We start from the raw sequence: 25,541 nt of genomic DNA, 5'->3' as shown, positions 1-25,541 counted from the left end.
TTTATTTGAACGAAATAAAATTTTGTTTGAATAAATGTGGATTGATTTTTAAAAAAAACAAAAAACATCTTTTACTATATTAGAACAATCCAAAAAAGTTAAACATCTTTAAAATTGAAATAAAATTTTATTAGGAGCAAATAAAATTTTTTTGAACCAAAAACTATTTATTTGAACCAAGTAAAATTTATTTGAACAAATACAATTTAATAGAACAACTACAATTTATTTTAACGAAATAAAATTATTTCAATAAACAAAAATTTATTTGAATCAAATACAATTTATTTGAATCAATAACAATTTACATTTGAACTAATAACAATTTATTTAAACCAAATACAGTTTATTTGAACGGAATAAAAATTTATTCCAATTAAATACATTTTATTTGAAGAAAATAAAATTTTATTTCAAACCAAATACAATTTATTTAAATTAAATACAGTTTATTGAAACCAAATAAAATTTATTTGAACGTAATGAATATTTATTTGAATCAAATTAAATTTATTTAAACCAATAACATTTTATTTAAACCAAATAAAATTTATTTGAACGGAAGAAAATTTATTCTAATTAAATACATTTTATTTAAAGAAAATAAAATTTATTTGGAACCAAATACAATTTATTTAAACTAAATACACTTAATTAAAACCAAATAATGTTTATTTGAACGGAATAAAAGTTTATTCAAATTAAATACATTTTATTTGATGAAAATAAAATTTATTTGTAAGAAATTAAATTTATTTGGAACCAAATACAATATATTTAAACCTAACAATTTATTTGAACCAAATTCAATTTATTTGAACCAAATAGAATTTACTTGAACCAATTCCAATTTATTTTAACCAAATACAAAAAAATTTGAACTTTGAAGTAAATATAATTTATTTAAACTAAATAGAATTTATTTAGATCAAATTAAATTTATTTGGAACCAAATACAATTTATTTAAACCAAATACAGTTTATTAAAATCAAATAAAGTTTATTTATACGGAATAAATTTTATTTAATTTAAATACATTTTATTTGATGAAAATAAAATTTTTTTGGAACCAAATACAATATATTTGAACCTAATAGAATTTATTTGAACCAAATTCAATTTATTTGAACCAAATTCAATTTATGTGAACCAAATAGAATTTATTTGAACCAAATGCAATTTATTTGAACCAAAAACAAAAAATTTGAACTTTGAAGTAAATAGAATTTATTTAAACCAAATAGAATTTATTTATATCAAATTAAATTCATTTTGATCCAAATAAAATTAATTTAAACCAAATAAAATTTTCTTGATCCAAATAAATAATTAAGTACGCTCTGAATCAAACATATCTTTTTTCTGCGTGTGAAATTTTTTAAAAAAATAATAAAACTTTTTTTTTTTAATACGGAATTAAAAAAAGAAAAGTAAGAATATTTTTTTAAAAATGCTAATTTTTAATTTCATACGAAGCAGTTTCATTTTTATTCAGATAAAAATTATGCGAAATCGAAAAAATTCTAATGAAACTATTATAGAAAAGGGATGGTCGTTAGACTAAAAGGAAAAAAAAACCCCATGAGGTTCATTTGAATATCGCGCATAATGCCGAATTAATGACGGAAATTCGACTTGAGAGTAACCGCGGGCCAAATTCCAAAACGAGAGAAAAATAACCAAAAAAAAGGAGAAATTCCCTTTTAAAAAAAGGGGGCATGTCCATTTTTGGGCATGCAAACACAGGATTGGAAAAAATGTTTCTTTTCTGGGTAAAAAGTGAGGGTCAAATTTAGTAAGGATCCTATATCTTAATTTCCAGTCTCGACTCTTTTCTCTCTCTCCCTCTTTCTTTCTCTTTCTTTCTCTCTTTAGATGCTTTTCTGCTTTTTTCCCTCGAAGTGAACTCTCTTTTTTTTTCTTATATTTTTATAAATATCCGAGGTCGGGTCTTTCCTTTTTGCTTGACATAATTTAAAATTTATGAGATCGAGAATCAGTTATGCGCCGCACCGAACCCTCTCTCTCTCTCTCTCTCTCTCTCTCTTTCTTCTTTACCCGAAACTGTCCATCTTACTCTCTCTCGAATTTTCTACCGTGATTCGTCCGAGACTTGGGGCATTGGTTTCACAGCAAAATTTAAATATTAAGATTAGCCCTTTTAATGCAACGATATAGTCCTCCTTTTCTCCTCTTTCTCTCCCGCCCCCCTTTCTACATCCCTCGTCACACGTCGGGGTCTTAATGCTCCATTCCCTCCTCCACCCGCCTCCTGCGTACGCACTGCGATTTCGACGACAGATAGCTCGACACTCCACTTGCGTCACGCACAGGATGTTCGCTCTTGTGAAAAATTACAAATTAACCACTCGTTACAAAACGCTTTTACATAATTTTGCGCTTTTTTCGCTGTAATTTGCATTTCTATGGGCAGAGAGCGCAAGTATCTCGTGGAAAAAAACCTGGATTCAAACTATACGTTTCTTTAAGCCAAAATATATTTGGTTTAGATAAAATTTTCCTCTGGGTGGAAGGATATCAAAATTGAGACAAAAAAACGAATCAAAAGTGTTGCGACGCTTTTCGTTCGTTTTTCGTTTTGATTCGTTTTTTGTCTCAATTGTGAGAGAAATTTTCTGGATTGAAATTTAGAGGGAAGTTTATGAAGTTTGGAAGTAGAAGTTGAAAGTTTGGAAAAGAAAGAAAGGGATTGAAAGGGAAATTTGCTATTAGAGAAAAAAAATTAGAGAGTGGGTACAACACTGTTATAGAAAGTTCATTTAGAAAAAAAAGTGAATTAGAACCCCGGGTCTATTTGGTTTTAAAACTCGGGAGATTTTGTACAGTGGAATAAGCGCGGTTGACGAGATGAAGTGGTTGAGAAAAGGGGTCCAATGCAGTAAATATACTGAAAGAGAAATAGGGTTGCCCACAAACATATACACATGGCTGTGTAAAGTTTCAGGAGAGAAAAAACAAATCACTCGACACGATTATCGAAATTGAACTCTGGATGAGTTATTTGAAATTATGGTTGAACGGTCTCTCAATTCTCTTTTCTTGCTGTTATTGCTTATTTATAAATTTTTCGAAATGGTGACCTATTTCCGAAACCAGAGACAAGATGTATTTGACCCAGACGCAACTAGAATTTTTATTTGGTTCAAATAAATTTTATTTTATTTAAATAAAATTCTATTTGGTGTAAATAAAAGTTTATTTTCCCTATTTTCTTATTAAACTTTTATTTTGGTTCAAATAAATTGCATATTTAATTCCAATAAATTCTATTTGGTATAAATAAATTCTATTTGGTTCAAATAAATTGTACATGGTTCAAATAAATTGCATTTGGTTCAAATAAATTGCAAAGAATTACAAAAAATTTTATTTGACTCAAATAAATTGCATTTGGTTCAAATAAATTTTATTTTCTTCAAAAAAAGTTTTCATTTCCTTTGGGTTAAGTTTTCTTATTATTTTTCTTAATAATTTATGGTTATTTTTATTAATATATTTTTTTCTTGTTATTTTTCTTATTGTTTTTTAATTTGTGACTAGTTTTCTCATTGTCTTGACATTTTTTTCATTTATTTTCTTATTATTTTTCTTATTTTTTGTTCCTATTCTTATTTCTACTACCTTTTATTTTCTCGCCTTTTTGCTGATTTTCTTGATATTTTTCTTATTTTTTATTTGTTTCCTTATTGTCTAACTATTTTTCTTATTTTCTTGTCATTTATTCATTTTCTCACCTGTTTTCTTAATGCTTTTCTTCGTTTCTTGTCATTTTGTTATATTTTTATTAGTTTCCTTATTTTTATTGTATTTCGTATTTTCTCGACATTTTTCTAAGTTTCTTCTTATTTTTTTTACTTGTCTCTATATTTTCTTATTGTTTTTCTTATTTTCTTGGCTTTTTTTTATTTTCTTGTTATTCTTCTTATTTTCTTATAGTTTTTTAATATTTTCTTCTCATTTGTCTGGTTTTCGTATTATTTTTCTTGTTTTCTTGTTATTTTTTTAATTTCTTATTCTTTTCATTATTTTCTCCTTATTTTTCTGATTTTCTTCTTATTTTTGCTATTTTCTTACTGTTTTTCTTAATTTCTTGTTATTTTCTTGATTTTATTGTTAGTTTCTTTAATTTCTTATTGTTTTTCATAATTTCCTGTCATTTTCTTGATTTTGTTGATATTTTCTCGATTTTCCTGTTATTTTCTTGATTTTCTTATTATTTTTCTTATTTTCTTAATTTCTTATTATTTTCTTGATATTCTTGATATTCTTGTTATTTTTCTTATTGGTTTTCTTAATTACTTGTAATTTTTCTTGTTTTCTTGTTACTTTCTTGATTTTCTTGTTTTTTCCTCATTTTCTTTCTAATTTTCTCATTATTATTTTCTGTGATCATTTTTCCCCTAAAATTATTCGTATTCCATTTTAAAGTCGAGTGAGAACTATTTCCATCGGTCGCGAGATGGCGGTGAAGAAAGTTTAGTGGGAAATTTCTCGTGAATGTGTTTTTGTATGTACACGCGCTTAGCCACGTGATGAGTCAGAACTCCCCGCGTGAGCTTGAGGGCATACCGAATCGTTCCAAGTCCCTCGTCGCTTTTATTTGGACGACTGATACGGGCGATTGCTGCTATGGGGAGAGAAAAGACCCGCGAAAACCAGTTTGTTCAATCTAATGTGATGCCCGCGGCTTTCACGATCTTAATGAACCCAACGGCCACCCCTGCTACAACTTTTCACTCTCCTACATATACCCTGGGAAAACGCGCGACGCCATCATAAATCCAATTCCAATTTTATCATTCTTCTTTTCTAATATGTCACAGAAATTAAATTTTTTACTTAAAATTCAGAATTCACGTAAATGGATAATTTGAATGAGTTCTAATTGGTTTGAATAAATTTTTATTGGTGCGAATCAGTTTCAATTGGTTCGAATTAGTTTTAATTGGTTCGAACAAGTTTCAATTGGTTCAAATAAACATTATTTGGTTTGCAAAAATTTTATTTGGTTCGAATAAGTTTTATTTGTTTCGAATATATTTTTATCTGGTTCGGCTAAGTTTTAATTGGTTCGAACAAGTTTTAATTGGTTCGAACAAGTTTCAATTGGTTCAAATAAACATTATTTGGTTTGCAAAAATTTTATTTGGTTCGAATAAGTTTTATTTGTTTCGAATATATTTTTATCTGGTTCGGCTAAGTTTTAATTGGTTCGAACAAGTTTCAATTGGTTCAAATAAACATTATTTGGTTTGCAAAAATTTTATTTGGTTCGAATAAGTTTTATTTGTTTCGAATATATTTTTATCTGGTTCGAACAAGTTTTAATTGGTTCGAATAAGTTTAAGTTGGTTCAAATAAACTTTATTTGGTTCGAAAAAATGTTATTTGGTTCGAATAAGTTTCATTTGTTTCGAATATATTTTTGTCTGGTTTGGATAAGTTTTATTTGTTTCAAATAAGTTTTAATTGCTACAAATAAGTTTTATTTGGTTAAAGTAAGTTTTAATTGGTTCGAATAAATTTTAATTAGTTCAGCTAAGTTCTATTTAGTACGAATAAATTTTAATTGGTCCAAGTAAGTTTTATTTGGTGCAAATAAGTTTTATTTGGTGCAAATAAGTTTTAGTTGGTTCGAATAAGTTTCAATTGGTTCAAATAAATTTTATTTGGGTCAAAATATTTGTATTTGGCCAAAATATACATTATTTGGTTCTAATAAATTTTATTCAGTTCCAATACGTTTCAAATTGGTTCAAATAAGTCTTATTGGGGTCAAATAGGTTCGAATGAGTTCAAATAAGTTTATTTTGGTTCAAATGACTTTTATTTGGTTCAAATAATTTTTATTTGGTTTAAATAAATTTTATTTTCTTCTAATAATTTTTATTTGGTTCAAATAATTAAATGATTAATAGATTACGAAAAGATTCATAAAGAAATAAGAATTTTGTTTAATTAAAAACAATTGAGAAATCTTTGAACGAGAATATTTTCAACAATCTCTCTCGACCCTTTTTCTTCCACTCAAGGTCCAGCAGCTTTTTTTCCCATATAATAATGAAATTTGATTTAATTAGAATATAGCCCGTATAATAAAATCATGACGGATTCCCTTCCGTTTTATTTCACTCGTAAATTGACTCAATAAAAATCTCCTCCATAGGTTTTAATAAAAAGAAATAGAGAGAGAGAGAGAGAGAAGAAAGACAACTCGTGCATTATGCTCGCCAATTGAGTTCATCGAACTTGATTAAGATTCTTCAGAAAGAAAAAAAAAATTAGAGGCTTTTTGAATACTTCTTTTTTTTTGAAGAATATTTTTTTTTTCTAGGCTGAGAAGAAATTAGAGAAAAGGTGCTTAACCATTAGTTTTTCCCTCGGGTGGGATCGCGATTAATTTTTCAAACAATCCCACTTGGTTGAAGCGCTGGTAGATTGTTACTCAGAATGAACACCGTGGAGGGGTCCATTAGGCCCCCTCCGAGGGGGGGACGCTTTACCCGGGGCCTTGTCAGTCTCTTCGGAAACCTGAAAGTCAACTTGTCAAATTAATCACGGATGACCAATCCATCAGGAGGAATTCCTAGTCGCGGAGGCCTCGTCTTCGTCGTGACTTCTGATCTTTTCTTTATATTTGTTAATCTTCCAAATTCATCCATATATGTATAATTATTTATCTTCAATTTCTTCGAATTTTCCATCATTTTTCAAAATTTTTTTCTTACGTTTTGGTTTACTTCTTATTTTTATTTTTTACTTTTTTCTTCTTTTAAATTAATGTGAAGAGTGTTTCGTCATAAAAAGACTATTTCATCATAAAGAGAGTACTTTATCATGAAAGTATATTTTATCAAAAAGGTGGTATTTAGGCTTAAAAAGTTTTCATCAAAAATTTTTCTTCCAGTTCTACACTTTTTATTTGTTTTTAATGAATTTTATTTCGTTCCAATAAATTGTATTTGGTTAAAATAAATTTTTATTGATTCAAATGCATTCTAATTGCTTCAAATACATTTTATTTGCTTCAAATAAATTTTATTTACATTAAATGAATTGTACTTGATTCAAATTTTAATTTAGTTTAAATAAATTGTATTTGGTTTAAATAAATTGTCTTTACTTCAAAGTTCAAATTTTTTTGTATTTGGTTCAAATAAATTTTATTTGGTTAAAATATATTATATTTGGTTCTAAATAAATTTAATTTGTTCCAAATAAATTGTATTTGTTTTTAAATAAAAAATAAATAATTGTATTTGGTTCCAAAAAATTGCATTTGGTTCAAATACATTTTGCTTAGTTTCAAATAAATTTAATTTGTTCCAAATAAATTGGATTTGGTTCAATTAAATTTTATTTTCATCAAAAAAAATTTATTTAATTTGAATAAATTTTTAGTCCGTTCAAATAAATTTTATTTGGTTCAAATGAACTGTATTTGATTTAAATAAATTGTATTTGGTTCCAAATAAATTTAATTTGTTCCAAATAAATTGTATTTGGTTCCAAATAAATTTAATTTGTTCCAAATAAATTGTATTTGGTTCCAAATAAATTTAATTTGTTCCAAATAAATTGTATTTACTTCAAATAATTTGTATTTGGTTCAAAAAAATTGTATTTGGTTCAAATATATTGTATTTGGTTCAAATAAATTCTATTAGGTTCAAATATATTGTATTTGGTTTCAAATAAATTTAATTTCTTCCAAATAAACTTTATTTGGTTTAAATAAACTTTATTAGGTTTAAATGAATTTTACTTGGTTCAAATAAACTTTATTTGGTTTAAATAAACTTTATTAGGTTCAAATAAATTTTATTTGTTTCAAATAAAAATTGTTTTTGCGTCGATTAAAATTTTTATTTAAAACATATAAATAGTGGAGGCTCTGAGGAAAATATACTTTTTCTTAGGTCAAATAAATTATATTTGGATTAAATAAAATTATTCTCTAGGTGTAGTTTTCTTATTATTATTCTTAATTTTTGATTTTTCTTAATATTTTCCTTTTTTTCTTCTTGTTACTTTTCTTATTTTATTTTTTGAAGTTTTATTTAAATCTTTTTCTTTTCTAATTATTTTTCTTACTTTTTGTTATTTTTGTTATTTCTATTAGTTTCCTTATTTTCTCGTCATTTTTCTGATTCTTTGATATTTTTCTTAAATGTTTCATTAGTTTCCATATTTTCTTATTGTTTTTCTTATTTTCATGTAATTTTTTTATTTTCTTAATGTTTTTCTTCTTTTCTTGTCATTTTGTTGTATTTTTATTAGTTTTCTTATTTTTTTTTTTTTTTATTTTTTTTTTCGTATTTTCTCGACATTTTTCTGAGTTTCTCATTATCTTTTTTACTTGTCTCCATATTTTCTTATTGTTTTTTTTATTTTCTTCTTATTTTTCTTATTGTTTTTTATTATTTTTTTCTCATTTTGCTGGTTTTCGTAGTATTTTTGCTATTTTCTTATTGTTTTTCTTAATTTCTTGTTATTTTTATTCTTTCCTTGTTGTTGTTTATTATGTCCTTGTTTCTTGTTATTGTCTTGATTTTCTTGATATTTTCTTGATTTTCTTATTTTTTTTCTTCTTATTTTCTCCTTATTTTTCTGATTTTCTTTAAATTTGGTTTAAATAAAAATTTTCTCTGAGCCAACTAAACTGTTTATTTGTTTTAAATAAATTTCTTTTGTTGTAAATAAATTTCATTTGGTTAAAATAAATTTTATTTTCTTCAAATAAATTTGTATTTGTTTCAAAGAAATTTTTTAATTTTTCTATGGGAATTTGACAAGAAAGAAAAAAAAAGTTTATTAATGATTCATGTGGCTTTATGAAAACGGTTTTTTTTTACTGGAATTTTTTCGAATGATTATTAAGGATTATGTAATATGTGAGTAAATGTTCGTGTGTGTAATAAACGAAACTGGGAATTGGAGAAAATCGAGGGAAACGTATTTAGCTCCATGGAACGAATTGTGTGCGTAAGAATTTATTGTTCGGATGATTCAAACCTAATCAACCTTCGACCTTCGAGTATTTCTCTCTGTCTCTCTCCTTCATCCTACACACATGTGATGTAACGGTTGACGAGCGACTGTCAAGTTCCAGGGAACCGGTAATCAAAATCGTCGACCTCATTTTCATCTATCAAAAATTAGTCTATTCATAAATTTTGTATATAATAAACCTACGTGTTTATTTCTATTTTATCAAAAAAAGAAATCTCATTCAAAATTTATGAAAAATTCTCTCTAATTTATCATTATTTTGATCAATTATCAATTTATAATGAATACAATTTTTTCTAATTTATCATCTTTGAATGAAAGGTTTTCAATTTTTCTAAAAATCGATCAATTACGAAATTATCAAAATAGAAAAAAAAATTAACGAAATATTTTGATAATTTCTTTCTGAAAATAGTGAAGCAATAGCTTTACTATTTGTAGAAAGAAATTATCAAAATATTTCGTTATTTTTCACTTTCTTCTTTTTTGTACGATTAAAAAAAAAAATTTTTTTTCTAAAGAAACTATAGTAGGAGAAAGGGGGACAACTGTGGATTTCACGCCTCACAGTGTTAAAGGGGTTTTTTTTTTTTTTTTTTGCATGCAGTATTCTGATGATGATGATGGGGATGCGTCCTCGAAAGAGGGTAAAGAGAGTGGAATGGAATTAAACAAATAATCTTCAACGAGTGAGGGAATCTCTGCTGTAAAGGCCGCGCACTGGTAAAAGGATCCCATTGAATTCTAAATTTAAACGAATGTCCGAGTGTCAGCGCACTGACGGACAAAATAAACAAGATGCTGTGGTAAAAAAATCTACAAGAGAGATTCAGTAGAGGGGGGAGGAGAGGAGAGCTCCTATAAAAAAAGGAGAAAAGAGAAGAATGAATCTTAGAGATTCAAAGTGATTGCGATTAAAGTACCATTTACCATGAAGATTCTTCTCCAACACACAATCAAAAGAATATCCGAGATTATCTTCTTTTCAAAATTCATAAATGCTTTTCAATCTTTTCGATTCATTAGGAACATATATATAGTTAAATTATCACTTTTTCAATCATTCGTTCCTTTAATCATTATGTATAATGATCGCATCTTTGAAAAATGATTCTTTTTTTCCGAAAAGAAAGAATTTTTGTTCCCACGTTTTTTTTTTAGAAAATGGTTCGGATTGGATTTTTTATTCTATGACTTTTTCGACTTATCGGTTTATTTTATTTTTTAGTATTATTATTACAGCTCTTGGATATTATGCCTTTTTTCGACTATTTTCAAAAAATGACAGTTTTTTTTATTTATTTTCAAAAATTTTAATACTTCGGTTTTATTGAAATATGAAGAATTCCCTTCGGAAATATTTCGAAAAACGAAATTTTAGATTAGTGGACTCTATTTGTTGTAATTAAGTGACTTCTCGACAATTGGAAAAAGCTGTATTCCCACATGTTTTCTCCTATGAATAAGAGCTTAAAAACCATTCAACTTATATTTCTGACTCAGTGCCTAATTGACGAACAAAAAAAAAGCAAAACTCCCCAGGCGAGTCAATTGACCCGGAAATGAAGGTAAAGAGAACAATAATTCCCATTTTAGAACCCTCAGATGTAGAATTAATTTTTATAAAAATGGTCCAGTTAGAAAATAACGAATTTCAAAAATAGTAAATTGGGAAATGTATTTAGAAAAAAGAAATAAGTTCTAAAAAAATACACCAGGAATTGTGTTTAAATAATTAAATAATTGTTTTAATTTGTTCAAATAAAGTTAGGATTGTAAGTACATATCGATTGTATTCGATGTGTGTATATTTATGCAACAATTTTTCTTTTCGTTCTCAATATATTTCTAGGCAAGTAAAACAAGTCTCGAGTGATTAAACAAAATAAATAATAAAACCAGTTTGTGTTTATAATATAAGTTTGTGTTTCAAGAATTATTTCATTCTCATGATAAAAAAAGAGTAGAAAAAAGAAATTCAATTACGATTCTGTGGATTGTAATGGAGGTTGAAACAACATCCAATGAATCTTTTCTGAAAGGAGACAAAATGCCTCGGAGGTTTGCATTGAAATAAATTTTACTCTCGAATCAAGTGAGTAGGTACAGTGGTGTAACGCGAGACACAAAGATAGGGTGTCAGTTCGCTATCAGAGACCTGTTGAGTCTCTTCGTCTCGGACTCGTTTTATCTTCTTCCTGCGCTCGCGAAAACATTTCCCGCGAGACTGAGAAAGAGAGTGAGAGAGAAGGTATTCACTCTCTGCGGTGGTTGCGGAGTCTGCAAAACGGCGCAAGATCGTGAAACGTTTTATTAAACTTTATGAAACGTTTTACGAGCTCCGCATATGAAGGTAGCCTGCTACGCACGTGCTGCATCATTTCCTCTCACTTTTTAAATGACCATCTCAATTCTATTCTCGTTTTGCCTGTCAGTAATTTTAATTTTCATTTTCATTTTCATTTTAATGTTAATTTCAATTTATATTTTAATTTCTATTTCTATCTCTATTTAAATTTTTTAAATTAAACATCTTATAAAAAATTGTTATAAAACATGAAAATATCGATAACTCCGAGTCTTCGACTCGGAGTCATCGTTATCTTCATGTTTTATAATAATTAAAAATGACCGATTGATAAAATCATTTTATATTATAAGAATATACTGTAACTTATTCAAGATTACTTTCATCATTTTAATTCAATTCTTGTTTTCAAAAATTTTTAACTAAAATTCTTCTCTAAATTAATTATTATTCATTATTATTAATAATTTTTAAAACATTTCTTTCAACATTTTCACATCCTTTTGTTTACAATTCAATTTTACGAAATTTCATCGATTATTCAGAAATTCTTCAATCAAATATTAGAAAATAAAAACATCAAATAACTTAAAAAATATTCAATTGAACTTTTTCAAAAAAATTAAATCCACACAACTTTCAGTTAAAAAGTATGAAAAATTCAAACATTCAAAGATCAAAATTCAATTGTCTACAATTTTAACTGAAATTCATATTTGAATTAATTATAATTAGAAAATTCGACGACAATTCAATTATTTAAATATAAAAATAAGTAATTTATTGAATAATTGAATGTTTCTTAAAATTCATATCTCATAAAGAATCGTTATCAACAAAATTTTTAAATAATTGGATTCTATCAACGAATTTTAATAAAATTTTTAAGAATAATTACATTTTTCGAGACATTCGATTAAAATTGTATTAAAAATAATTGAAATTCAGCAATGAGTTTTATTATTTGTGAAAATAATTGAATCCGGAAGAAGAATTTTATTACTTTTGAACAATAATTGAATTTTTGCGGAGAATATTATTACTCTTGAAAATAATTGAAATTTTGCAATAATTTGTAACTTTTACAAAATTGAATTTTTTTTTGTGTTTTTAACTAAACATCTACCATAAATTTATTATTTTTAATAATTTTCGAAACAGTTCTTCAATATTTATAAAAATAATTGAATCTCTGTGAAAATAAATTTAATATTTTTGAAAATAATGGAATTATTGCAAAGAAATTTATAAAAAATTTGTAAATAATTGAATTCTTGCAACGAATTTTGTTAATTTTTTTTAAATAATTGAATTCTTGTGACGAATTTTATAAAAATCTTTTAAAATAATTGATTTCTTTCCAAAAATTTTATGAAATTTTGTAGTTTAAATAATTGAAATCCTGTGAAAATTTTATTATTTATGAAAATAATTGAATTATTTAGAAGAAACTTAATAAAATTATTGTAAATAATCGAATTCTTGTAAAATTTTGAAAAGAATTTTATTAAAATTTTTGAAAATAATTGATATTCGGAGAAGAATTTTATTATTTTTAAAAATAATTGAAGTTCGGAGAAGAATTGTTTTTTTTAATAAAAATAATTTAAATTTTGAAGAGATTGATTTAATTAATTGATTTATGAAAATAATTGAATTATTTAGAAGAAATTTATTAAAATTTTTGTAAGTAATTGAATTCCTGTGAAATTTTGCCAAGAATTTTATAAAAATTTTTGAAAATAATTGAATTACGAAGAAGAATTTTATTATTTATAAAGACAATTGAAATTTTGACGAGAATTTTTTTTTATATTTGTGAACATAATTTAATTTTTGCGAAGAATTTTATTACTTTTGAAAATAATTGAATTCTTCAGACGAATTTTTTTAATAATATTTCTTTTTAAATACTTAATTGAATTCTTTTATGAAATTTTATTGAAATAGTAGATATTGAAAATAATTGAATTTTTATAAATTATAGAAATTAATGAAATTTCTACGAAGAATTTTATTAAAATTATTTTGAAAATAAATTTAATTGTTAAAAAGATATTCATTAAAATTTTTGAAAATAATTTAATTCTTTCAAGAAATTTAATTAAAAATGTATTAACAATAATACTTAAATTCTAATCAATAAATTGAAGGAAAGCTTTTTAAAATAATTGAATTTCTTTGATGAATTTTAATAAAATTTTTACGAATAATTACATTTTTCGAGAAATTCCATTAAAATTGTATTAAAAATAATTGAAATTCTGCGATGAGTTATATTTTTTATGAAAATAATTGTAAATCTATAAAGTTTTTTATTATTTATGAAAATAATTGAATCTCTGTAAAAAACATTTGATTATTTATGACAATATTTTGAATTAATGCGAAGAAAAATTGTGAAGGCAACTCTTTTAAAATTGAATTAAAGAAAAGTTAGATTTCAAGAATAAGCACAATAACTTTAGAAAACAATAATTTTCCTGGATTCCAATAAAAATTCCCTGACTTTTCAGGTTTTCTCAAGGTTTATAAAATTCCCTGACATTTCCAGGTTTTCCAGGTTGCATGGTCAATTTTCATTTCAATTTTAATGTTAATTTCAATTTCAACGTTAATTTCAATTTTAACGCTAATTTCACTTTTCAATTTCTATTTAAATGTTAACTTCAATTTTAAATTTTATTTTTAATTTTAACTTCAAATTGAAAATGCTTTAAAAAATTCTAAGAGTACATAATGAAGGAAAATTTCAAATTTCCTCAAAATGAGGAATTAAAAATATGCTTTTGTTTGCAATATTAGAAATTTTAGAGGCAAATATATAACGACATGTTGTTAGCGAAGAAGGGCAGGAGAAGCTTTCTTGCACAGACATAAAAGCATAGCAAACCGATCCGGCTCCCCTTAATACTCCTAATCCCCAGTTTCCCCCCTATTCTCGATTGTAGCAGTTTCAAATTAAACCCGTCCGGTTTTGAACTTTATACAAACAGACAAAGAAAAGAATATTTTATATATATATATAAAAAAAAGGGAGGCGAAAATCTCCTAAAGCACGTTTTCGTTCTACAAATTAAAACATTACTTCCCTTTCATTCTTTCTTGAAAAAGGGGGTTCCTGATTTTTGATAAAAAAAAAAATGTTCACCCGATACAAAGGGTAGATAGGAAAAGTGACTATAATAGAAACTAATAGAATTTTTAAATATGAAAATGTTTTTGATATTAAAATATGAATTCGTCGTATGCATATATTGAGGAATAATGGCGCGAATTGTACGAACCCCTGTTTTTTTTATTACTGAAAAATCGTTTGAAATTTTTTATTATTTTCTGAATACGAAATTCGAATAAGTTTTAATTGGATTGAATTCTTGTGATAATTATTGTTATTTATGAAAATAATTAAATTTTGCAAAGAATTTCATTGAAATGCATTCAAAAATAATTGAAGTTTCGATTAATTTTATCAATTTTTTTTTAATAATTGAATTCTTTTGCGAAATTTTATGAAAATAGTAGATATTGAAAATAATTGAATTTCGAATATTTTTTTTAAATAATTGAATTGTTTTAAAGAATTTGATTATAATTTTTGAGAATATAGTCAACGACTAACTGCGGCTATTAAAACGGAAGTGATTATGTCTAGCCCTTTTTGAATTCTGTAGTTTAGTTAATTACCAGATTCCTCTCATACATTTAATGAAATGACTCTCCCAATTTAAGAAAACTGGTGGCGTTAAATTGAATTAGCCACGCTTTATATGGGGGGCTGTTAAAGCGCGCGCACGTGGAATCGTGCGAGAATGAAAACAAAAAAATAAATAAAAACACACTTTAAGCGTTAAAAGCTTTACGCCAAAGTCAAATCTTATAGTTGCCGCGCTTCTTTTCCCTTTGCCATGCAAGTTTGTGAAAACATTAAGAGAAAAGATCAAAGCGACAAATGGTGTGCGGAGTGTCAGTTTCGCGCTCGACATCTTTCACCTCTCCTTTATATGTATTATAACCACCTACGTTTTAAATTCACAATCAACGCCTCTCACACACCTTGCAAATGTTATAATATCTCTTCCTGCGTGTAAAAAGTAAAAACCCAGCGCACACTATGAATCAATCTCAACAGGTTCTTTAGCGCTTTGAAAATGTAAATACAATTTGTAGTCTTTTTTGATTGACAGAATATTTCTTTTTATATGTTAATTTCACTGTATAAATTTTTTTGGGCAAATTTAATACAAATTTAATACAATTTTAATACAATTTCGGTAAATTTCGAATTAATCACCAAACGAGAAAATTAATCTTCGTCGGGCTGAATTTAGAAATAAAAATTCTATCTTCGGAAAATAAAATGGTGGTTTAATTTCTCCACTTGAGAACGCCAAGGCCATCACCAGATGGCGGGGAAAATTCCAGGAAGGAACTGAACTGCCGTCTAGCGGTGACCTTGGCGTTCGCAGGTGGACAGTAGCTTCTCCATATTCAATCTCAAATTTTTAGTTTGACAATTAATACAAATGGATTTCAATTTCAATTTTCAAGTTTTTTATTTAAAAATTCAGTCCGACGAAGATTAATTTTCTTCTTTGGTAATTTGCGATACTTTTATGCTCTTTATAAATTAAGGAAAATAAAACGAAAACATTCGGACAATGAATTAATTTATAAAGGATCTCGGACGTTGATGATTATTTAACTAATTTAGGCTCTTTAATTTTTTTAGAGTAGAACTAATTTGTTTGGTAAATAAATAGTAAAATCTCGGTTAGCATATCATTAGTGCTGGCTATTTTGAAACGAAACAAGTGTCATTAATAATACGTGAGTCCGAGGTCTGAAGAACAATTTTTTCGGTTAAACATAATTTAGAGAATTATAATTATCTGAATACTATTTCAACGAAACGTTTCTTTCTCTCATCATTAATAAAAATCCATTGTTTGAAAAATTTTGAAATTCCCCTTGAAAACTGAAGGCGCATTAATATGCTCTTTTGTTTCGAAAGGGTTAAAGAATTCACATGAGATGTGTGCTTTCACTGTGCCCGGGACTCTTTTTCTCGCTTCCCTTCATTGGGTGTTATCCAGTTCGAAGAAAACCAGAAAACCGTCATGCCCAGCGTGGACCCATTAATCATTCTGCTCGGATAAAGGAGAATGAAAAGAAAAGAGGAGAGAGAGAGAGAGTGAGACGGACAGTTGGACGGATGGACGGGACAAGCACTCTTCCAACGATCTTAAAGTCCGTACACTTGAGTCTTTGGAATCATTTTTTATTTTTTGAATTTCGTCGGATGCCCCATACCGTCCATTGTCAGGACGAGCCTTTTCCACCTTCTACTTCTTCTTCTTCTTTCTTCACAGCTCTTGGTTCAGTCTCTTCTTCGCGAAAGATTCATTAACTGATAGCGATGCGTGATTTTTTTCTCCAAACGTTTCTTCAAAATGATATTTCTCCCACCCCGAAAGAATGAGATAGAAGGTAAAAGATCTTTGCCGGATTGCCTATTGCTTATATTCTGCCACCCGTTGAGAATTCGAAATAAAATCACGATCTGCAAGCTCTCGCTCATTTTTCTCCGCAAAGTGTATACACGATATAGTCTCAATTCTTATTTTCAGATCATTCAGATAGCCCCCTTTATTTTTAAACATAATTTTCTAATAAGGATCAAAAATTTAAATAAACACTAGCACTTGCGGTATTCCATTTATTATTATATTGTAAATTAAAAAACTTTCTATTTTCAAGAATAAACATCAATTTCATCATAAATTTCATTGGAAGAATTCAATTATTTACAAAAATATACAAAATTTTCACAGGAATTCAATTATTGTCAAATATTTTAATAAAATTGTTAGAAAATCGAAAAGAATCAATTATTTTAAATACAATTCTAATTAAATTTTTTCGAAATAATTCAATTATTCTTTTAGGTTTTAATAATGATCCACAATTTTTGAACGTTCAAATGAACGAAATATTTTTTATACAAAATTTTTTCAGAAATTTTCGATTTTAATTAAAATTAAAAACTAAAAATTTACATTTAGAACCTTTATAATTAATTTTTTTGATAGTGACGCAAAATTTTTGTAGTAAAAATTTAATTTGAAGAAGAAATAAATAAATTTCGTTCATTTGAACGTTCAGAACTTTAGAATCATTTTTAATAAAATTCCTCCCAATTATTCAATTATTTTCATAAATAATTTTTCAATAGAATTCAATTATCTTGATAAATAACGAAATTCTTCATAAAAATTCAATGATTTTCAGGAATTTTAATAAAATTCATTGTAAAAATTTCAAATTATTTTTACAAAATAAACAAACAATTTTATCAATTCAATTATTTTCATAAATAATAAAATTCATCGCAGAATTTCAATTATTTTTAATAGAATTTTAATTGAATTCCTCGAAAAAAATGCAATTATTCTTAAATATTTTATTAAAATTCAATTATTTTTAAATTTTAATAAAATTCGTTGCAAAATTTCAATTATTTTTATAAATATTAAAATTCATCGCATGTTTCAATATTTTTAAATTCAATTTTAAATTAATTGTGCGAAAAATGCAACAATTCTTAAAAATTTTAATAAAATTCTTTGAAAGAATTCAATTATGTTAAAAAATGTTAATGAAATTCTTTATAACAATTGAATTGTTTTTAAAGTAATTTTAATACAAATTTTCGAATGAATTCAATTTTTTTCATAAATTATATACAATTTGCAAAGAAATTACATTATTTAAAACACAATTTTCATAAAATTTTGTGAAAAAAATCATTTCTTGAAAATTATTTTTTTTAAATTCTTTTCAAGAATGCAATTAATTTAAAAACTTTATTAAAGTTCGGTGAGAAAAATTCAATTATTTTCATAAATAATAAAATACTTTTTAGAAATTCAATTGTTTTCAAAGAACATTAATAAAATGCCACATAGACATTTTATTATTCTCAAAAATTTTAATAGAATTCTTTGTAAAATTTAATTATTTTTTAAAACGTTTCGAAATTCAATGATTTTCAATATTTACTATTCTCATAAAATTCCCCAACAGAATTCAATTATTTACAAAATTTTTTCGTAAAACTCTTCTTAAGAATTCAATTCTTTTCATAATTAATACAACCTTCTCAGGAATTTAATTATTTAAATTAGAATTTATATAAAATTTGTCGAAAGAAAGCAATTATTTAAAAATTTTTATAAAATTCTTCGCACGAATTGAAATATTTTCATAAATAATAAAATTCTTCAAAGGAATTCAATTATTTTCATAAAAAATAAAATGTTGCGGAAGAATTCAATTACTTTTAAAAATATTTTTTACATTCAATTATTTTTCAAGAGTTTTAATATAACGATTCAATTATTTTCAACAATTCTAATATAAAATTCTTCGAAACAATTTAATTTTTTCTATAAATTGTCAAATTCTTGGTAAGAATTTAATTATTTTTGTAAAAAATATCATTATTTTGAGAAATTTCTATTATCAATAGGTTCAATTTTTTGAATAAAATCTTTAATAAAATTCTTTGCAAATTTCAATTATTTTCAAAATTATCAATTAACATTATTTAAAAAAATTACATTATTTTTACAAAATTTAATAAAATTCTTCTTTTAAAAAAAAAATGTAATTGTTTACAAAAACTTTAATAAAATTGTTTAAATGAATTTAATTTTTTATGAATAATTTTAATATAATTTAATAGAAAAATTATTAATTGCAATAATTATTAATAATAAACACGATTATTTTTAAAAATTGAAAGAAATTGTTTATAAAATTCACTTACTTTTAAAATTTTCAGTAAAAATTATTTTAAAATAAAATTAGTGGAAAGAAATGAATTATTTAAAAAAAATTTTATAAAATTCTTCGGCAAGAATTAAATTATTTTTATAAATATTTAAATGCTTTCACGAATAATAAATTTTCGTTGCAGGAATTTAATTTATTAGCAGAATATGAAAGAAGTAAATATTTTTGATGAAAATTAGGAAAAAGTGAAGAAAATAAAATATAGAATAGAATTTTTGTTCAGTTTTGTAAAGTATGTCTAAAACTATTTTTGGTCGTCAAGTTTAATTTTTCGATAGCTGCATTTTTTACTATACATTTTTCATTTTGAAAGCTACTTTTTACTACGTTTTTAAAATTAATTATTGAGCGCAAAGTCTGAGTTTGTACAGAAATTCTAAATTAAAAAAAAAAAAAAAAAAAAAAAAAAATGAAATGATTAATAAAAATTTAGCGATTCAGTATGTGTTGTTCGTTGAACGATATAGCAAATGCTAGCAGCAGGGCACATTAAAAGAACTGTTACATAATTAAAGAACGATAAAAAAAACGTGAAAAATTAAAAGCGTGTGTCCTAAAAAAAAATACTCATCGATTTGCGCGAAACACAAAACAATTTTATGACTTATAAAGTCGGCCATCTTGCAAAGCCATCATATATTCATGTGCGCGCATATGCGAGGCAACATTATAAATGCGCGCCACATTTCTGTTTCATCTATGTGCTTACTTAGCCGTTTACAGTCGATTCTAATATTCCTCTCCCTGATGTTTGATCAATTTTAACCCATTTCTTAAAATTTATTAGTAACACTTTATCAGCGATACAACCACTTATCACTTTTCTCGCAAATAATTTATATATCAAAAAAATAACTTCTGAAATTCTTAGAATAATTTTCTATCTCCGTTAACTGTTTTCTTAACATATAAATAGAAATGAACTACCGAATGATTTACATTTAGATCGAATTTTATCCTTATTGTGTACAATAAACTAAATATCGCTCTTTATCTCTTGAGTTTCATTTCTTATTAACTAGAAATATTACATACACGAGCAAATTACATTCATAAAATGGAATTTTAAAATACTTTTTCATTTCGAGTTATTGTATATATAATTAACTTTTTTTCGATTTACATTTTCATGTTTTAAAATAATTTGAATAAGGTGGAAAAAAAAGTGAAGTGACTTGAAAGGTCGTCATAATGATTAGATCTCGAAAATGTAGAATGTTCGATGATTTTTAATATTATGTATATGTGCCTTTTTGTGGGTGTTTTGTACTTGTGTTGGTGAGTCTGAAATTCTTTTAGTATCTGTGAAAGTAAAAAAATGTGGAAGTATCGCAATTTCGAAAATAAAAATTACTATAATTTGGCTATGAAGTATGAACCATTGAGAAAAATATTTAAAACCCTAAAAATTTATATTTTTGAATAGTTGCTTTAGTAATAATTTGGATTAAAATTGTTGCTTGGTATAGTAACTTCGATTTAAACTGTTCCTTTGGTAATAATTCAGACTTAAATTGTCACTATAGTAATAATTTAGATTAAAATTGTCACTGTAGAAAGAATTTAAATTAAAATTGTCACGATAGTAATAATTTAGATTAAAAAAATTCAGAAAAACAATTTTAGTTCGTCAATTAATTATTAGAGAACATATGTTTTTTCGGGTGTTTGTTTTTGAGTGAATGACACACAGGCCTTATTGTAAATTCAAGAAGACTTTGTTGTTTGGCGATGGAGACGGGGACTTAGAATCGAATTACAGTTGATCTAATTAATCCGCAGTTGTAATCCGAGTGTGTATATTTACGTGACAGAGCGATGAGCTTTCTTTCTTTTTTTTGCTTTTTTAAAGGAACGAAAAAAAGAGGATGAAATTTATGAGTAGAGAAGAATTTGAAACTGACTTACCTTGGGGCTGCTGACCGCTGGGTGGATTGAGAAAGGTGGGTGGAAGTTGCCTGCTGACCGACCTGGCAAGTTCACCTCCTGCCAGGCCGTAGATCGCAAGAAGTTCCTGCATCGTTGATTCTGCATACTCTCTCATCATACCCTCGAATGGCCTCTTCTCATCCATTCCCCTTTCGTTTTCCACTTCCTGTCCTTGCTCGTCCTCAAATTGCCCGTCCTGATCGTCTAGGCGATTTGAATCGTGATCCATTGTGCCACTTCCACTCTTGTCCGACGATTCCGATGTGGGACTTCGTATCTTTGAAGAGACATTTTTTTTTATTTGTTATTTTCACTTTTATTGTTACAATCGAAAATTAGGGTATGTTTTTTTATTAAAAGAAGCAACAGGGTTGACACAATTACAGAAAAAAATGTGTTAAATTTTTTACGTGTAGTTTTCAGATGGTGTTGTTTTAACACAATTTTTGTGTTATTTTAACACCCATTAAAAATGTATATTAATTTAACACCCTCTAGTGTTAATTTAACACACTCTAGTGTTATTTTAACACTAATGTAGTGTTAAAATCACACAGTGTCGGTTAAAAATGTTGCGTGTAGTTTTAACACCACTTTTAGTGTTAAAATAGCACTTCTTTTTTCCCGGAAAAATAAATGAAGTCCGGGAAAAATCAGGAAAATTAGAATTAGTCAGGGAACATCAGGAAAAAGTCAAGAATTTTTATTAAAACTTAGTTTCTTGAAAAATTAAAAAAATTCAAATTCATCTAAAATTTGTTACATTTTCTAATATATATTTAATTAATTATACAAAATAATGGATTCATAGAAGAATTTTAGTTAAAGACACAAAAAAAAATTGTATTTTGGAGAATATACAAATAATTGCAGAAATTCAATTATTTTCAAAGATAATAAAATTCTTCGTAGAAATACAATTATGTTCAAAAATTAAAAATTTTTTGGTCAAAATTTCAATTATCTTTATAAATAATAAAATCATTCTACGAAATTCAATTATTCTGCAAAATTGTAATAAAATTCTTGCGGCAAAATTTCAATTATTTTCAAAAAAAATTTTCTCCTTTTCGAAAGAATTCAATTATTTTAATAAATAACGAAATTCATCCCAGAAATTCAATTATTTTCGGGAATTTTAATCAAATCCTTTCCAAAATTTAATTATTATTGAAGAATTCAATTATTTTTGATAAATAACGAAATTCATTGCAGAAATTCAATTATTTTCAGGAATTTTATTAAAATCCTCTCCAAAATTCAATTATTTTTGATAAATAACGAAATTCATCCCAGAAATTAAATTATTTTAAGGAATTTTATTAAAATCCTCTCCAAACTTCAATTATTTTTAATAAATAACGAAATTCATCCCAGAAATTAAATTATTTTCAGGAATTTCAATGAAATGCTTTCCAAAATTCAATTATTATTGAAGAATTCAATTATTTTCGATAAATAACGAAATTCATCCCAAAATTTAATTATTTTCAGGAATTTTAATAAAATCCTTTCTAAAATACAATTATTATTGAAGAGTTCAATTAATTTTTAATAAATAACAAAATTCATCGTAGAAATTTAATTATTTTCAGGAATTTTAATAAAATTCTTTCAAAAATTCAATTATATTCAAAAATAACAATATTTAATAATTTTCCAAAAATTTTCAAAAATCCTCGTCAAGATTTCAATTTTTTTTATAAATGGCAAAATTTTTCTCCAAAATTTAATTATTTTCAACAATTTTAATAAAATTCTTGGCAAAATTTCAATTATTTTTAATACAATTTTAATGGAATTCCTAAAAAAAAATCCAATTATTCTGAAATATTTTATTAAAATTTAATTATTTTAAAAATTCGTTAAAAAAATTCAATTATTTTCATAAATAATAAAATTCATCGCAGGATTTCAATTATTTTTTATACAATTTTAAATTAATTCCTCGAAAAATGCAATTATTCTTAAAAATGAAAATTCAATTTTAATATTTTTGTCTTTAAATAATTGAATTATTGTAGAATTTTTTAATTAAAATTTATTGAAAAATGAATTTTTCCCAGAAGTTCAATTATTTTCAGGAAATTTAATAATAATTTCTTGCAAAATTCAATTATTTTCAGGAAGCTTAATAATATTCTTTGCAAAATTTAATTATTTTCAAAAGTAATAAAATTCTTCGCAAGAATTCAATTATTAAAAAAACTTTAATAAAATTCTTCCCACAATTCAATTATTTTAAAAAATTTTTTAAAAATTCTCGTTAAGATTTCAATTATTTACACAAATATTAAAACTTTTTACAGGAATTCAATTATTTTTATTAATAATAAAATTCTTTGTCGGAATTCAATTATTTAAAAATTGATTCAGAAAATTCAGAAGAATTCAATTTTAAGAAATATTCAATTCAATAAATTATTTATTTTTCCATTTAAATAATTGAATTCTCGTAAAATTTTCTAATAAAAATTTATTTAAAAATTGAAATTTAGTTATAATAATTTTAGATAATTGATTTAAATTCTTAAATCTAAATTATCTATGATCTAAATAATTAAATTCTAATTAATTATTAGAAGCATTATTAGGTTGAATTTTTTAGAAATAATTGAATTTTAAAAAGGTTTCAAATTAAAATCTTTGAAAATTTGAATTATTCATACTTTTAACTGCAAATTCTGTAGAATCAATTTTTTGGACAAATTTAACTGAATTTTTTTTTAATTATTTCGAGTTTTTTTTTTTTATTTTCTAATAGAAATGTAATTGAAGAATTTCCGAATAATTGAAATTTTACGTAAAATTGAATTGTTGACAAATTCATTTGAAAGTTCTCAAAGATCTTTTTAAAAAATTATTAAAAATAATTGATTTAGAGAAGAATTTTAGTTTAAAAAAAAGAAGTTATTAATTGATGTTTCGAATAATTCTCCATAATTAAAGAAATTCGTAAAAATAAATGTTAACAGAAAATTTTTTTCGTATTTGGATCATTTTTAGACTGAATCAGAATATTCTTTACACTGTAAAAAAAGGGAGTTAAATTTTAACTCCCCAGGGGAGTCTATAAAAGTCGCACCCATTGGAGAGTTAATGCCAGGGGAGTTAAATAAAGAGAGTTAAAATTTAACACCCAAATGCTAACTCCCCATGGAAAAAATAACTCGCGCGGGTGTTGCATGAAGGGAGTTAGAAATTAACTCTCTTTTGGAGTTGATTTTTAACTCGAAAAATTTAACTCCCAACTCCCGAGTCCGTTAACTCCCTAAATTTTTTACAGTGTAGGTTTAGGGGAAAATTCTAAATTTTCTCTAGAAATCAGGGAAAAACAAAATTATATTTTTCCACCCTGAACTATGTTTGGAAGTAATTTCACATTAGTTGGGGAAAAAAATGCTAGTTAATTGGACTCATGCTTAGGGAAAATTCTTGAATGATTTACTGCACATTGAAATAAAGTGCATTATTCCGAAGCAGGAGAAATGAGCCATCTTTTATATTTCCTATGCTCATAATTCTATAGTTATGAAAATAGTCTGCCTGCAATTCTCTCTAATTATTACTGACAAGTTTTATTTATAAACAAAATTAGCAGAATGTTAACAGAATGATCAATTATTTATTCTTTGGCTGTATATATATACGTTTAAAGAATGTCGGGGTTTAAAAATTCTACTGGTATAGTAATTAAATTACATGCATTAATAATTTATGGGTCTGGAGTATTATATACCCACATAGCACAATAGTATGAGGTAAGGTTATGTTGAGTACTAATCGAAAGGCACATAAGGTTACACAATATTGCTGCGGTAGACCTGAGGTGAACTAAAAACTTCCGCCATGGAGGTAAGGTTACATGTTAGGGTGTGGTGAGTATATATGATAAGGCCATGGTAACCTTACACGTTAAGGTTAAGGTAACCTTACACGTTAAGGTTGATGTAACCTTACACGTTAAGGTTGAGGTAACGTTACATGTTAAGGTTGAGGTAAGGTTACATGTCAAGGTTGAGGTAAGGTAATTATTAAGTTGTAAGGTTGAAGTAAGGTTGTGATAAATTTACCAGTTATGGAAAATATTGAAAAAATAATTAATAAATAAATATTCAATTAAAAAGTTAGTTTGTTGCTCTTCTCTATTTTGGAAACCTGACATGAAGCAGAAAATTTTAAAAACAAATTTGGGGGGACTGGGATTTGAACCCGGGATCGACGCGCATAAACCTATCATTCTAACTAACTGAGCTAAGTAGAGAACTGGTAGAAGGAAAATTAATATTGCCTTTAAGGAGTTAATCATCTTCTTGGTTCACCTTAAAGGCAACATTAATTTTCCTTCTGCCAGTTCTCTACTTAGCTCAGTTAGTTAGAATGATAGGTTTATGCGCGTCGATCCCGGGTTCG

General features: G+C 25.6%; 1 protein-coding gene across 6 annotated transcripts in view; it reads right to left on the bottom strand.

The window, feature by feature from the left end:
* Positions 1–25,541, bottom strand: part of LOC122511466 — a 174,397-nt gene that overhangs the window by 82,411 nt on the left and 66,445 nt on the right. For all 6 annotated transcript variants that reach the window (XM_043626694.1, XM_043626693.1, XM_043626698.1 and 3 more), the window contains one exon: positions 21,108–21,405. In XM_043626694.1, the coding sequence (XP_043482629.1) occupies positions 21,108–21,405 (298 nt within the window). The remainder of the gene's footprint in view (positions 1–21,107; positions 21,406–25,541) is intronic.

Source organism: Leptopilina heterotoma, unplaced genomic scaffold (assembly GCF_015476425.1).
Source record: "Leptopilina heterotoma isolate Lh14 unplaced genomic scaffold, ASM1547642v1 Lhet_83, whole genome shotgun sequence".
Taxonomy (NCBI): Eukaryota; Metazoa; Arthropoda; class Insecta; order Hymenoptera; family Figitidae; genus Leptopilina; species Leptopilina heterotoma.
This window is presented reverse-complemented; position numbering and strand designations above follow the sequence as displayed.